Source organism: Drosophila melanogaster, chromosome 2L (genome assembly GCF_000001215.4).
Source record: "Drosophila melanogaster chromosome 2L".
In the NCBI taxonomy this organism is placed as follows: domain Eukaryota; kingdom Metazoa; phylum Arthropoda; class Insecta; order Diptera; family Drosophilidae; genus Drosophila; species Drosophila melanogaster.
Window position 1 is genome coordinate 1,995,580 of NT_033779.5, and position 14,273 is coordinate 2,009,852.

Here is a 14,273-nt window from a genome sequence, read left to right on the forward strand (position 1 = left end):
GAAATTCAATTTGATGTTACTGCAGTCGCAGTTGCGCTGCTGCTGTTGCTGATGTCACTCGCCCGACTCATTAAGTATTAATTGTAAATTTTAATTAAAATAAACCGAAACGATTACGGACACAGAGGAGGCGCAGGTACGCGGCGGCGAGATTGACCGGCAAACTCTGCTGCTCCTGATGGCCAGGTAATAATGTTTGCTGCTTTACGCCACCCACCGCACATTACGCCTATATATATGCATATGAAAAAACCCATTAATTGCCCGGTAAAAGACGAGTTCAACCCAGTAAAAAACAACAACAATAAATAAATGCGAGATTGCAAGTGCGACGGGAAATGGCGAATGCAACTGCAGGTGCAAATGCAAGTGCAACTGACATCTTACTCCATTCGGGCCGACTTTGATCAGTTGGTTAACTTATGACTTTAAGTGGGCGTGGCGCATATGGGGCAGGTTAAGTGATTGCTGCGGCAGGCCGATTAATTGCATGTGTTGCATTCAGACGATTGTTCTCCACTTGCGAGAATTAATAAATTAATGCAATTAGCAATAACGAGTTCGAGTAATAAAATCCCTGCTTAAATACAAAAAAAATTCTTTGGGGCGAAATTTCTTGTCAGATTAACCCTATAAAGCCCAGAGATGCCGCCTTTCAGCATTTCGTGATTGTGACCAAAAAAATGGAAAATAAATCGAGTGTTTATAATCTGCCACTGTGCACATGTGGGCGTGGCAGACCAATGAATCGCGTGGCAAACACGAGAGCAATGAATTGTATTTATTTGGGCGCCATAATTTGCTTACTTTTGTTTCACGCTGTCACGTCGGCCTGAAAATTCCCACTGACCCGTAACTGTTTTCGATTTTTTGTGCACACACGTTGAAATAAAAGTTAAATAAAGTACAATAAGTTATTACAGCCGATTGCGTTAATGATCATTTATCGCTGGCGAATTTGTGGGCTTATGTAAATGGTCTCTGGCTGCCTGATATCCTTCCACATGCGATGCCGTCCGCAGGATGCACAGGACAAAGTGTCCGGATGGCCGGGAGATTTATGCTTAAGTGATGTAAATGTTTTGCCATTTGACAGTTTATTGACTTTTATGAGTTAGTTTATTATGTTCTTTTTTTATTGCCCCAAAAGGGGGAAAATGAGGGTTGGCAGGAGGGTGCGAAGTATCCTGGTAATTGGGAACGTGCTTGGCATTGCCAATGAGCCTTCATTTTGTCCGAGGCTTTGTCCTTGTCCCAGGATGTTTATGGACTGAAAGCAATGCGAGATTTGCGATAATGAGTATGATAAACATTTTTATGGCGGCAGGTGACAAACAAAGATAACCATCGGAAGGCATCTTTAAGGGAGAGGAAGCCAGGAAATTATTCAACAAATGGGTGGCGGCTTAATTAATTTAGAGCTCTACTAATGTAATTAGAAAAGAAGATAGTCTAAGTACCAATATGCATACTTACCTACCTTACAACCCAGAAACCAAAATCAAATTAAAGTCATTTTTATACACATTCAGTTGAATTTATTTTCATATTACTCATACGCACTGCTTACCAACTAAACATTTCTTTACTTTTTACTTCGGGGTTCGATTCTCATTTCTGGTATTCGATTTTCACTTCAATTAAGCTAATTCAATCCGCTTTCTATTATTGATTTGCTCTGCTTCCATTTATCATTTGTAATCAATAATTTGGACTTCCATTTGTGTTTTGTAAAATTCATCAAAGTTTTCGGTTCTTTTGTGTGTGTGTGTGTTTACTTGTATATCGTTTTAGTTATCTTTAGCTTGAACAACATTTATGTAGAGTTGGGCGTTTCATATTTAACTATAAGGTAGAGTTGACAATGCATATGTATTGTATGTATCGTAAGGATTCCACCCTCTTCAAAATCGTTCGATAATAATTTCTCATAAAAAACGTACAAAAAATGCGATCGATGAATGAAAGTTGGCAGCAAAAATTGGCAATAGGCTAAACAGATGTCGTCTATATATAGCTAAAAGCATTTCGTTTAATAATTCGCTCCTTCAACGTTCTCGGGTTAGGTTAAAGGTTAAATTGCACACACAAAGTTCTATCACAGAAGATACACGAAAACAGAAAACTTAGCGCAACAATAACGAGTTTGGGTTGGGATTGCATTTGGTATTGGTGATCGGTATAGGTCGAGGCTCTATGTCCAGATCAAAGCGAGAATGAGTCCATATGACGGATACAGCCAAGGACTCCAGCTGCATCCTGCGGCCGTGGTGAACACCTTCACGGGACTCCAGTCGCTCAATCCGGCCAGATTCCTACTGGCCGCCCGCATCAGATACGTGGTGTTCGTCTCCAGGTGGGGAATGATGAAGTGCTTGCCTGGAATCGTTATGATTTGAAAAAGTATGTTAAGTGCACTTCGACCGCTCACTAATGTATATTCAAATGGGTTTAATTAGTCCTTTGAAAACTGACAGTGCATAATTCGACTGTTGTGTGAAGTCAACCAAATTAAATTGGCCATGTTGCCATTGAAGCGAATTTTAGCCAGTGCACATTGGCAAATAAACAATCGATGAGAGCAGATAACACGTTATAATATTGATAAGTATGCCAATAAATTGCGAATTATAACCAATACAGGACACTCACCCCCGTGGAAGGAGAAGTCCCTCTGCTTGGCATAGCTCCAGTTTCCAGCGCTGAACTTGAACTCAGTGTCACTCATGTAGGCCACCCGGTAACCGTAGATCTGCATTTCGTCGGACACGTTGCTCATCCTTGGCGTTTGGATGTCCAGCTCGAAGCCGTTGGTGTAGAGCTTCTTCAGTTGGAACCGCCGCGGTCCCAGTGGCTTAGGCCCTGGCCTCAGCTTGATCACCCGCTCCAGCATGCCCAGCGGATTGGCCACCTTGCACTTGTAGTCGCCGAACTGCGAGGCGTTCTTCATCTGCAGCTGCAGCGTGGCACCGTAGTCCGCCACGAAGATGCGGTGATTGAAGCCCACGATGCCCTTGTTGTTGTGCAGCCAGGTGAACGATGGTGGCGGCTCGCCCATCGCGTCGCAGCTCAGGTTCACCGCCCCGCCCACATAGGCGTACTGCACGGGCAGGGTCTCGTTGAAGAACCAGTGGGGTTTATCTAAGAAGGGGTGGAGATGAATACGAAAGGGGGGTTACAGGTGTATAGTAGCTGGGGAATAAGTGAGGGGGGCGGGGGATAATCCACTCCAAAAAACAACACGGAGTGCATCTCGTCTCGAAATAGTTTTTACTGCAAAAAACTTGTTTGAAGACATAAGTTCTTGATTATTTTCAATGAAGTTTTCTCTAAGTGTACGTTTTTGCGCCCGCATATTCACAGAAACTTTGGCACCCTTTTGCTTGTTCTCAATTCCGAAAACGTGGCAAAATTTGTGGAAGGATATTCTTATCACAGTTGATTGTGCCCAAATCCATTGAACTTTAAATCAATGCTACACTCCAAAGTGCTCTAAATTAAACAAACTTTAGACTGTTAAATTACTCTTTGAAAATATCATATTTAAGGAGTATCAAAACCAATTTTGACTCACTTGCCACCTGCACAACGTGATAATCGAATCACTAGAACAACAGATATCCGACTTTTTCTTACATTTTCCTTTAACTCCCGGGAAAAATATCAAGAAATGGCTTTAGACTTGAGTTAAGGAACGGACAGGAAGGAAAAACTGAGCATTGTATCGAGAAATTGAATCACTCTCTGCTGTGAATTTCATTTTTCTCGCTTTCTCTGCCCTTTTGAAAAGTATCTTTGCATAGTGGAAAGTCTATTGGAATTGGTTCAATAAGATTTGCCAGATAAAAGTACTATCGCGATGGCTTTTAGTAAACTTCAAGTGTCCATCGAAGTAGAGATTATCTGCCTTAGAACTAGCAGCTAAATTGCAGTGCAGCCGAAGCAATTAAGTTTCAATAACTGCTCTTAGCTCATGTGCTGCCCACTGTTAGTTGTGTGCTGGCCAAGGACTCGCAGGACCTCCATCCCTTGCTCCCGGCTAATGGCACATTTTAGCATTTCGCAGTGGTGCCAGTGTCCTTGGTGTCCTTGTCGCCTTCGTCGCCGATGCGGTCCATTGAAGTTTATGGCTGAGAAAATGCAAACCTATATATTGCCGCATTTGCAGCATTTCAACTGCTGCCACTGTTTCTGCTTCCATTCGGAATCCAACGGAATCCCCGCACGGGGGCTTCTGCCGGGCAGCAAATTAGTTTCGGTTTCCATTCGCCTGCTGTTTGCCCTCCAGTTGCCAACAGTCCGACGGATTGGTCCGCTTGGCTGGACCCAGATGCACTCAGAAGAAAAACGTGAACTGTCATTTTCATAATACTATGTAAAATAAACCGATTTCTACAATTGAGTTTTTCTGAGTGTGCCAAGCTTGACTTGTGCAAATATTCGACCGGCAGTCATTAGTAAAATTTTGACGGCAACTCAATTCCGAAGGGGCATTAGGATGCTGGACGAGGAGTTTGGATCAAGTTGGCCAAGCTTCTGGATACTTGGCTCGCCTGGTGTTGGTTTGTTTATGAAGCCATATGTTGCGATATCGATGGCAACAACTCGGCAGTGTCAGCCATACAAATGAGTCCCAGGAGACTGTTTTTTGGGTTTGCAAATACCAGAAATTATTGACTTGCGATAAACTAACTTGAGCCGTAACTTGAAGATCAATACGTTGGGGTGTGTGGGAGGAATGTTAATCATAAATCACTTCATAAATCATACTTGTGAGTGCAGTTAGCGAGTAACTAGTATGTGACTTTAAATTAAGTACACTTTGCTTCTGTAGCTCCTGCTTAGCAGATCCCCTGACAGTACGCAGGATAAGTTTATATTCCCCTTGATGTGAATCCCCTTTTGGCTCGAAATGCTCAGTCGGGTAATATGTTCATTATGAAATTTGCATCAATAATTTGCATTTCCCAGCTACTTGACCCTGACATCCGGAAGGAATTCTCATCGCTGTGCTGAGGGGATAAGGATAACTTCAATCGGGACTTTGCTCGGAGCTGGAAATCTTATTAAAGCCAACGAAGCATGTTCACTCCCTAGGGGGCAAAACGGAGGGGACTCGAGCAACTTTAAGCTGCCATCGGCAAAGATTTTGTTGCACAGCTCCTTTCACTTCCGCAAAACTAAGGAACTAAGGCACTGAGGGGACCGAAAGCAGCCAAATGCAATTGCCAACAAGTGGGGTGCAAAATAAATTCCAGATTAAATATTATCGAGTGCGGCACGTCCTGCGTGTGTCCTGCTCCGTTAGCCTAGCCGGAGTGCATCGGAGTGAGGCGGAGTAAGGCGACACTTACGTTGTATCCTTAGCAAAATTGTTATCTGATCGGAGTCCGAGAAAGTCGGCGTTATGCGCATCGCCCGACACGTGTACTCCCCGGCATCCGCTTGGCTCACATTCCTGATGTACAGACCGTTGGACAGGCGATTGTGCTTCGTCGAGTTGACGGCTGCAGGCGAAACAAAGCGGAGGGGAGCGTTACAAATGTGGTCAAAACGGAGGTCGGGATATGCATGCATGGCCAAGAAGTTTTGCAAGTGTGTGCAGCCAGAAAATTGAACTAACAAATCCGGGTAAGCTGGCTTTAATTTGGAAATTAACTCAAAGAAAGAGTGTTGTGTTTTCAAAGCAAAGTTAAGGAACTTAAATGTAGAAATAAACATACGGCTACATTCATTATGAATGAAATAAGTTATAGCTGGTTATAGTGTAGCCGGGTTGAAGGGTCAAAGTGCCACTTACTGTTTATATATTCGCCATTGTAGAGCCAGGAGACCTCCGGCGCGGGCATTCCCTCCACGAAGCAATTGACCATCGCGTCGCGTCCCTCGCGCACCGACTGCACTTGCTCCGTCTTGCCAAATGAGATTTTCTCTGCGGACCAAGTCAGATGGAATGTGGATGGGAGCAGAAGGACAATGAGGAGGAGGAGGAGAGGAAGCCGGAAGGGGTGCGTTGTTCAAATTCCGTGTGTAAATATGCAGTCATGATAGCCACCGCACCCCCACCCACCGCATGGATACTATGCTATGCAGGGTATATGTACATATATAACTAAGCAGCTTCTTTGCTGCCTCTGTTTACTTGGTCTCTCTTTGATTGGAAAGTTGACAGATTGTGTTCCGGTTCATTGCCTTACTTTAAATGTGGCTAGCGAAGCAGTCAGTCATTCCGATTTGTAAACACATTAAATGATTTGTCAGTCGGAAATTGGTCCGGAATTGTGTGCAAAAAGTGGTCGAGAGCATTGTGGCCAAATTGGACAACTTGCAAACGAAGATTTTTGTCAGCCAAATAATGAAGTTGAAATATATAAGTGAGTTCGTTATCCAAATGTATCCACATACAAATTTAAAGTAGCCAATGGCTAAGCTCATAAATGTTTAATTCCTTAGTTGCCAACTGAATGAAACTCCTCTCGTTTGGCAGTCCTGCCGAATCACAACTAAGAGGACAAGTAAACAGATCCTGCTGCAGATTTTACGACCCCGTTTCTTTAATGCCCTTCAAGTCCCCAAAGCCGAAGTCAACTTACGATTTACGAGCAGCTCGAAGGAGGCCAAAAATTCACGTTCCACATTCACGTTGCGATTGCCGTTCCTGTTCCCGTTCACCTCGCAGGTCCAGTTCCCTCTGTCCTCCAGTGCGATGTGCTCGAAAACTAATGCCAGGAGTCCTGAAACAAAGGACATGCACAGCGGAAAGTCTGGTAAGTTTCAGGTCAATCTCAAGTGCATAAGGACTTCTTTGATGGGAAATAGTGAGAGTTCACTACTTCTAATCATATATGCAGTTTAAATTGAGTCTTGAATTCCTCCGAGAAAGGCATTATTTATGCTCATCCCAGTCGTATGCTTGGGCACTCTTAATAGCTTCCTGTTTTGGCAATGATTTAATAAGGCGGCCATTATTCACAACCAGGTCGTTCCGCTCAACTTTCTGCCTTGCATCCTGCACAAGGATGCTCGTGCCCAGCAGACAGTGACTTTATCCACTCGGCCGGGTCACCACTTCGCCACTGCTCCACTTACCCGTCGTCTTCTTCTCGATGTGGACGCGACCCTTGGTGTTCTCACGGGTCTGTCCGCGGGGATCGCGCCACTTGGTGTCGATATCCTTTTGTACTGTCTGGCAGAAGATGATGAAGGACTCATTTACGAAATGCGTTATTGATGGCGTCGACGGCTGCAGGCTGAGCGGGGGAGTGGGCGGTCTATCGGGGGGCGCGCCGCCAGTGCCACTCCCCCCGCTGCTCGTGCTGTCCAACTGGCCAAGGATTGCAGCTGCAAGGGGCAAGATGGTGAGATGGTGCGCTTTTTGCATTAAATTTATCCGTTTTCAAGGGGTAAGGTCGACCAACTTGGCTTGGCAGCTCATAAAAATAATCATAATTTATATGGACAGTTTTCCCTCCTTTTTTCTCCGAACCGAACGCGAATTTTTTATTTGTTTTGCCCGGCATTTAATTAGCTTTGCTGCCAGTGTCTGAATGGCTCTGGATATTTTGATATCTTGCGAAATATGCAAGGCATCTCATTTCAGTGCCTTCACCATTTCAGCTGCAGTTTTAATAGAAATTCCTATCTTGTATTTTCATTTCCTAGTAAAGCGAACGAGTGGAGTTGAGAAAAAATATGGTCAGCAATCATTTTGTAATTGCAAAGGATTCAGAAAGCAATCTTATATGATTCATATGGTGACTTTAAGGATATGTTTCATCAGAAGAGTGTTTTTCCAATGAGAAAAATTTTTACACATATGTTCTCCGTAATAATGTTATTTCGCCATTATTTTATTTTTTTTTTAGCACAATTGGTTGTTCCTTTTCTAATGAAATATGGCAGTTTTTCGAATGATTTCGTCAGCTTTTTATGGCGCATCCCAGAGCGGCAAATTCTTCACTTCCCAGTGCGCGTACCTACTTTTTATTACATTTTCCCGAGCCCAGCTACAAAAACCCTTTGCCCCGTCCTTTGGAATGCTTAGCTTTGGACGGCTAAAATTTCAGTCAAACAGTTCGAGAGCTTTTGTGCAGACAAAATTGAAAACAAATATCCAAAACTATTTGCAAAAGGGATAAGAGCTGGTTTTACAGCGTTTTGTGTGCGATTTCTTTTTCGACATGCTGCTGACGGCTGGCTAAATTAATTATTGGTAATTGAATCTATAGCACCACGTGCACACACAAACGGGGAAACCATTGAAAATATAAGCTGGTCATATGTATTGCCAAGTTTTTGGTGAATTTTTCGACAATGAAATTAAGCTAGAAAACAATACATTGTTGATTTTATATGTAAAACGCTTCGATTATTTAATAAATGGGAAAATCTTTTCAAAAAACTACTTGCCTAAAAAGTTCACAGCTTTAATGCGTTTTTGCAACTAATTTTATATGCAAATAAATCAGAAAATGGAATCCATTTCGAGCAACTAACAAACTTTGGGCAATTGATTTATAAAATTTCATCTATTATCCAATTGCGCTTTTTCATCTCAATCAATAAACCCACTCAGCTTGCCATTTGAAATACTTGGCCGGGGGAAGCATCAAATCCATCAAATTGAATTTAATAATATTTCATTTGATGGCTAGGCAGTGTGTGTGGCAAACGTTGAAGTAAATTCAATAAAAATTCAAATGCGCCTTTTTGAATTCGTAAGCAATATAGGAGCACACCACACACACACACATACGGAAGTAAAGGTACAATTTCTGCAATTGGATTGTTAGGGTTTGACTCCTTTGTGCGCTGCATATCAATCATGTTGAAGATGATGATGAGGGGCAAATGGCAGGAATACGTGAAATTGCAGAGGTAATACAATGCCCACATTGTAAACTGAACTTATTATGGGGATTTTAGTAAGCGAAACATAGTACCCCCCAACCATTGTGCATACAAAAATTTAAGATACTTAAACATTTCTAGTTTCATATGCCTCAGCTACGAATCTATCTTCCATTATTTGCCTTTGGCTCTGCATTTTTTGTAGTTCTTCAATCATATCTTTCAACCCATTTAGTAACTTGCTCCTCTTCTTGCCACACTTCAAAGACCGTCAAGTGGCTGAGTTGGGCACATGCTCATTTCGCCCCCGCCGCTTCCTTTGCCGCAATGAATTCCTCAGCACGGTTCCCATGAATCGTTTCATCTTCGAGTGGCACATGGCCATGGGCTAATTTGGGTGAAGGTTGTAGGTTCCTTCGACGTTAGCAAAGCGCTTGCACATGGCTTAGCACTACTTAAATGCCTGTGCATCCTGCTCTGTCGCCCAACATTCGCCATTGCATACTTTTAGGCTGAGGGCGCAATGGGCGTATGTGTAATATTTCCATGCCACATTGCGTAGCCGCAGAAGATAAAAAATGTATGTTTGGTCAGAGAGACAAGAGCAGTTTGTTAAAAAAAAGGTTGGCCCAAAAAAGTTTCCTTTTGAGAGGCTGTTCAGCAACATTTGAAAGCGGATTTGTGGCAGCAGAATAGAAGCAAATATTTGTCTTAGTTGGATGGGCACGAAAGGCTGAAGCTAAAGACAGTACAAATATCAAGAACTTTAAAAAACTTAAATTATTTCAACTAAAATTTGAGATAGAGCTATTAAAATGTTTGAGCTGTTTGTACACATCAAAAGTGCCTAATCGTCCTTTTGCCACTAATGAAATATTTAGCTCATCAAGAAATTCTAAAAGAAATCCACAAACACAACACGCTGCAAAAATTGGAAAAACAAAGGATTTCCGAAAGTGTTGGGCAAACAAATGAACTCATTTTGCATTCAGCTATGAATTTCATTATTGTGAAAACAAAGAGAGTGGAAAAACAAAGTGAAAATATATACTTGTGCAGTGAGTTTGCCCCAAAACGGTCCAACTTAGCGTGGGACAATTGAAATCCTTCTTGGATCTGAGATTATCCTACCGTTTTGCGAAAGGAGTAACAACAGTAGAGAGCAGAGCGCAATTAGGGTATCCATAGCTCAGCGAGAGTATCCTTTATGTGGCTATAATCCTTAATGGGCAATTCCACTAAATCTCAATTTTTCGCAGTGAGTTTATTACACGTTTCTTTTTTTGTGGGGTAGCTTTCGCAGTTAATTACTGGGTCGTGCACTTGAGGGATAATGGCACATGACTGAGCCGCTCATGTGTCACCCGTGGCCGGAAAAGCGGCAACAACACTTTCACTTTTGGCCAGCACAATGGCATGACATCATCATCCAGCTCAGGGCCAACATTTTTGCTTTATATCTCTTTTTGGCTATTTCGCTTTGTGGTTCCTGGCCTGCTCGCCTCTTTTTTTATCTTCTTCTTAAGCACTAGCACTTGGGGAAGCACTCGGATCGGAGGAGGAAGCCACCGGACGGAGGTTGGGCTCCGCGTAGGTTGACATATCCGGCAAACATATCCTGCGAGCGATTTTACGTTCAATTTTCGCGCTCTACTTGACTGACTCGGGGAGCCGCCGCTTGGGAGTCCCCTGATCCATTGCAGGCGAACGTCGAGATTCGACTGAAAGTGCACCACAGGACATTCGGCATCCACGGCGGATACTTGACGAAGTGCGAGTGCGAGGACGAAGTCCACGTTGTGACTTCCCCAAAAAGCGAGTCCTTCGATTCCTGCAGGCGCGCTCACGTTCGAACCGTTGCGAAATCAGAAAGTACACTGAAGTCATCGCTCGTCCTGCCACATCCTTGTTGCCCCATCGCCAGCAAGTCGGGCCGAAAAGGGAAAACTTCTTCTAATAGGAACTTCGCTATGTTGGCACACTTTCCGTCGGCATTTCAGTTGGCAACTTGTTTACAGGCTCATGTTTCTAAGCATTTGAAGTTCGAAATGTTTAAAAGGCTTTGAAAGCATAATTTGAGCTTTATTGCGGGGTAATCAGAGCTTTTATAGAAAAGGATTGCCATAAAAGAATGCTTTTGTGCCTCTGCCGTTTATAACAGTTAACAGCAAAATTCTATGCAGACCCTAAGATTTTTCCCCATAAATAAAACCAAGTTTCGAATTGCATTTATAAAATGTAAAACTTTGGCATTCTGTGCAATAAAACTTTATAAACTGATTTAATGCTTTTCTTGAAAAGCTTTTGCTCAAGTGAAGTAAAAGTACATATTTAGAGTTTGAATTGTATGATTTCAATTTATTTATTGTTCTTCAGAAATGAAATATATACCAAAGTTTTTGTATAAAGTAAATCAAACTGCTTGTCCATGTCCATGTCGAAAGGGTTTGATTCGGTGAATCCGGATATTGAGTTCAGCCGTAGTAGACGTACGGGGAGGCGTATCCCACGGCCGGATAGCCGGCGGAGTAGACAAACTGTGGCACCGGGGCGGGATTTGGACTGGGTCCCGGAGCGGGAACGGCCATGGCAACGGCCAGGAGAGCGGCGAGGAGGAGGAGTACCTGTGGGAGCGGAAACAAAGGGCATTCGTTCAGCGATTACGGGATCAAAGGCTGGTGTCCTCCGGCAAAGCAAACACTCACCAGCTTCAGCATGATGACGAAAGGGTTAATTCTCGACTTGACAAACAAAATCGAACTGCACTCGATGTTTGCCAGATTGCAGCCTTTTATACCACCGAAACCTCAAACATTGGCGTTTTGAGGCGGATCTGAGCCGCTTTGCCCCGCATCGCTGACTGCATCGCACTTTCGTATTCCACATGCATTCCCGCCGGCCAAGTTTATGGCTCATTACGGCTCTCAACGAGCTCGCCTAATGCCTGCCAAATGTACTGAGCACAAAACAGCGTTATTGTTTCTTAATCTGTTTGCCTGACGACATCGACACCATCATCACCATCACCATCATCGATAAGTATGCCCCTCTTCCGGCGCGGCATCCACTTTCCATACTAACCCCTTCCCCAAAAACCCCAAATGTGTGTCGGTTCTTTTTGTCAACTCACTGTCCTTTCGCTGACTGTTTCTATATCGGCTTTTGGTTTCGTTTTGGCCGGCGGCAAACATTTGGCTTTATTGTCAATTCGATCGATTTGGGAGTTTAAGAATACATGATTTGGCAATTCTAATGCATTACACTTGCAGCCGGAATAGAAGTCGATGAGATAAGAGGATTTGTTGAAGAGGAACAGGAAAATAGCTTATAGAGTTGATAAGTAAGTGAGTATAGAAATAAAGATAACGTAATGTAAGGCATTAAGACTATTACTAGTATTCAAAAAGCCATATTAAAGTAGTGCAAAAGAATAAGAAAGAAATTGATTTGAATTCATAAAGGGATTTTATACAGCATACTAGAGTGTTATACTGAACAATAATATGGTTCTATTTTCTAAATAAAAACATTCTGCGCAATTTGTTACTAATTAGCTATATTAAGTTCGGAAACAATTTTCATCATGATAGAAATCGCATCAAACACAATATAATTCGCAATCTCATTCGGTACACCCGACGTTGTCTACAAATCATTAATCACCTCAATGGTAGACCAAGCTCGAGACCCGAAATTCCCAATTAATATGCAATGAGCGTAGTAAGAAATATTCTCCAGTCTCTGGCTGGAATCACGTTCAAGGCCAGTCTATATCTAGGCGATTCCATCACCAGAGATCGGCGGAGAATAAGAAGTAATTAGAATGCGAAGGAAATTTTTGTTTTGGCTTGACAAAAACTATCGCAGTAAAAATAGAAAATAAACCTATGGCATTCAGAATGATGTGAGCAAAACAGAAATGGCCATAATTCGGATCAGACTCCATAAGTGCGACATCATAAATAAGTCATGAGTGCGAATTTTGGCTGACTATAGGACTATATAAGAGTGCTGGCAGGTGGCGAACAGCATCAAATCACAAATCACTGCAATCGCTACACAAGCACCTCAAGTCCTCAAGGAAAATCAAAGCAAACAACATGTTCAAGCTGGTGAGTTTTGAGTTGAGGAAATACGAGCAATATCCTTGTTCGTAGGATAAGTTGAGCAAACTGAATTTGATTTGATTACCATATAAATATGAGTAAAACTCATTGCTGTACTATCTTTTTTCCTTTCCCAGCTGGTTGTCGTTTTCGCTGCCCTCTTCGCCGCTGCTCTGGCTGTTCCCGCTCCAGTTGCCCGTGCCAATCCCGCCCCAATCCCGATTGCCAGCCCCGAGCCCGCCCCCCAGTACTACTACGGAGCTAGCCCATACGCCTACTCCGGAGGATACTACGATTCGCCCTACTCCTACTACGGCTAAGTGCCCCGGACCATGCATTGCAATGCAAAGCGACAAACGACTCGTGATTATGCATCTGAATACGGATTACGGATATGCGCGTGCTGGCAAATCAAATTAGTCATAAGTGCTTGAAAAATGCAAAAAAAAAAATAAAGTTACAAAAATTAAGCAAATAAAACGTTGAAGAGCAAATTACCATGCATTTACGAGGAAGCCATCGGTTCAAACTGCGATTAAAACCTTTTACCTTCATAAAAACCAACAGCATCAAGGGCTAGCGGGAATTCTCAGGTGCTGCGGACGACTCATTGACAAGCGGTTCCATGGTGTAATGGTTAGCACTCAGGACTCTGAATCCTGCGATCCGAGTTCAAATCTCGGTGGAACCTGATAAGCAAAGAACTTTTTTGTTATTTATTTTTATTTTGTTCAATACATAAATTCATACTGTTTTTTATTTTTTAACCTATCATTATTGATTTTAATATCGATTGGCTAGCGCTTCCATCTACCATTCTAACGATTTGGGGAAATTTCAATTTTGTTGGTGTTTGAACAAAAAAACGTCGATTTTTGTTTAAGTAGAAATATTTAAATAGAAATGCTTCCATTTGTTAAAATTAAACTTAATAGAAACCACTAAATCAGCATTTTCATGTATTGTTGAAATTTTATGGGTTTTGTCGTACGCTCATCAAACGGTTCCATGGTGTAATGGTTAGCACTCAGGACTCTGAATCCTGCGATCCGAGTTCAAATCTCGGTGGAACCTGAGTGAAAATTTTTTAATTTAATTTTTTTTTACTATTGGTATATATACACAATTTAACTTTATAAAACATCAAAACTACTTAAAAATTATAAAAACACAATTAATAATGTTAATTTAACTAAGCCAAAGCGTGTGTGCTTTATCGGTGTTGTGGTTGTATCTACTTAGTGGTAGGTGTCTTTGCTAAACAGCTGATTCGGCTGCCATTGTGAATGGTCAAAGTGGAATTCCGTACAATCAGAT

At 42.4% G+C, this 14,273-nt stretch overlaps 3 protein-coding genes and 4 non-coding genes across 8 annotated transcripts; 5 read left to right on the plus strand and 2 right to left on the minus strand.

Moving 5' to 3' along the window:
• Nucleotides 1-1,522: 1,522 nt before the first annotated feature.
• Nucleotides 1,523-10,734, minus strand: CG33543 (uncharacterized protein). The gene is made up of 7 exons (NM_001014458.5): nt 9,982-10,734; nt 7,090-7,341; nt 6,594-6,734; nt 5,801-5,932; nt 5,355-5,507; nt 2,653-3,141; nt 1,523-2,379 (listed from the first exon to the last, which is right to left on the minus strand). The coding sequence occupies exons 1-7, from the start codon at nt 10,034-10,036 to the stop codon at nt 2,195-2,197; spliced, it is 1,407 nt and encodes a 468-aa protein (NP_001014458.3). The 5' UTR covers nt 10,037-10,734; the 3' UTR covers nt 1,523-2,194.
• asRNA:CR43464 (antisense RNA:CR43464) lies at nt 4,479-8,356 on the plus strand. Its single transcript, NR_047875.1, has 5 exons — nt 4,479-4,772; nt 4,835-5,631; nt 5,824-6,374; nt 6,454-6,767; nt 7,866-8,356.
• Nucleotides 10,735-11,183: 449 nt separating the features above from the next.
• Nucleotides 11,184-11,614, minus strand: CG15353 (uncharacterized protein). Its single transcript, NM_144096.3, has 2 exons — nt 11,556-11,614; nt 11,184-11,474 (listed from the first exon to the last, which is right to left on the minus strand). Exons 1-2 carry the CDS (start codon nt 11,565-11,567, stop codon nt 11,325-11,327), a joined length of 162 nt encoding a protein of 53 aa, NP_652353.2. The 5' UTR covers nt 11,568-11,614; the 3' UTR covers nt 11,184-11,324.
• On the plus strand, nt 11,288-12,109 carry asRNA:CR45712 (antisense RNA:CR45712). The gene has a single exon (NR_124024.1).
• A 725-nt stretch (nt 12,110-12,834) lies between these two features.
• Nucleotides 12,835-13,493, plus strand: Nplp4 (Neuropeptide-like precursor 4). 2 transcript variants are annotated; one of them, NM_001272964.2, is made up of 2 exons: nt 12,835-12,962; nt 13,094-13,493. In NM_001272964.2, exons 1-2 carry the CDS (start codon nt 12,951-12,953, stop codon nt 13,274-13,276), a joined length of 195 nt encoding a protein of 64 aa, NP_001259893.1. In that variant the 5' UTR covers nt 12,835-12,950; the 3' UTR covers nt 13,277-13,493. The 2 variants fall into 2 exon arrangements, with proteins under 2 accessions (NP_001259893.1, NP_652352.1); NM_144095.3 differs by having other exon boundaries at nt 12,877-12,962; nt 13,094-13,387.
• Nucleotides 13,494-13,575: 82 nt separating this feature from the next.
• tRNA:Gln-CTG-2-2 (transfer RNA:Glutamine-CTG 2-2) lies at nt 13,576-13,647 on the plus strand. Its single transcript has one exon. It is a non-coding gene; the product is annotated as a tRNA-Gln (tRNA).
• Nucleotides 13,648-13,958: 311 nt separating this feature from the next.
• Nucleotides 13,959-14,030, plus strand: tRNA:Gln-CTG-2-3 (transfer RNA:Glutamine-CTG 2-3). Its single transcript has one exon. It is a non-coding gene; the product is annotated as a tRNA-Gln (tRNA).
• Nucleotides 14,031-14,273: the final 243 nt, after the last annotated feature.

What these genes read in the sequence shown, in the direction of transcription:
- CG33543 (NM_001014458.5), bottom strand. Translation starts at nt 10,036, where the DNA reads ATGGATACCCTAATTGCGCTCTGCTCTCTACTGTTGTTACTCCTTTCG. An exon ending in CATCGAGAAGAAGACGACGG is followed by an intron (nt 6,735 to 7,089) that starts GTAAGTGGAGCA and finishes CCTTTGTTTCAG; the next exon opens with GACTCCTGGCATTAGTTTTC. An exon ending in AATTTTGCTAAGGATACAAC is followed by an intron (nt 3,142 to 5,354) that starts GTAAGTGTCGCC and finishes ACCCCTTCTTAG; the next exon opens with ATAAACCCCACTGGTTCTTC.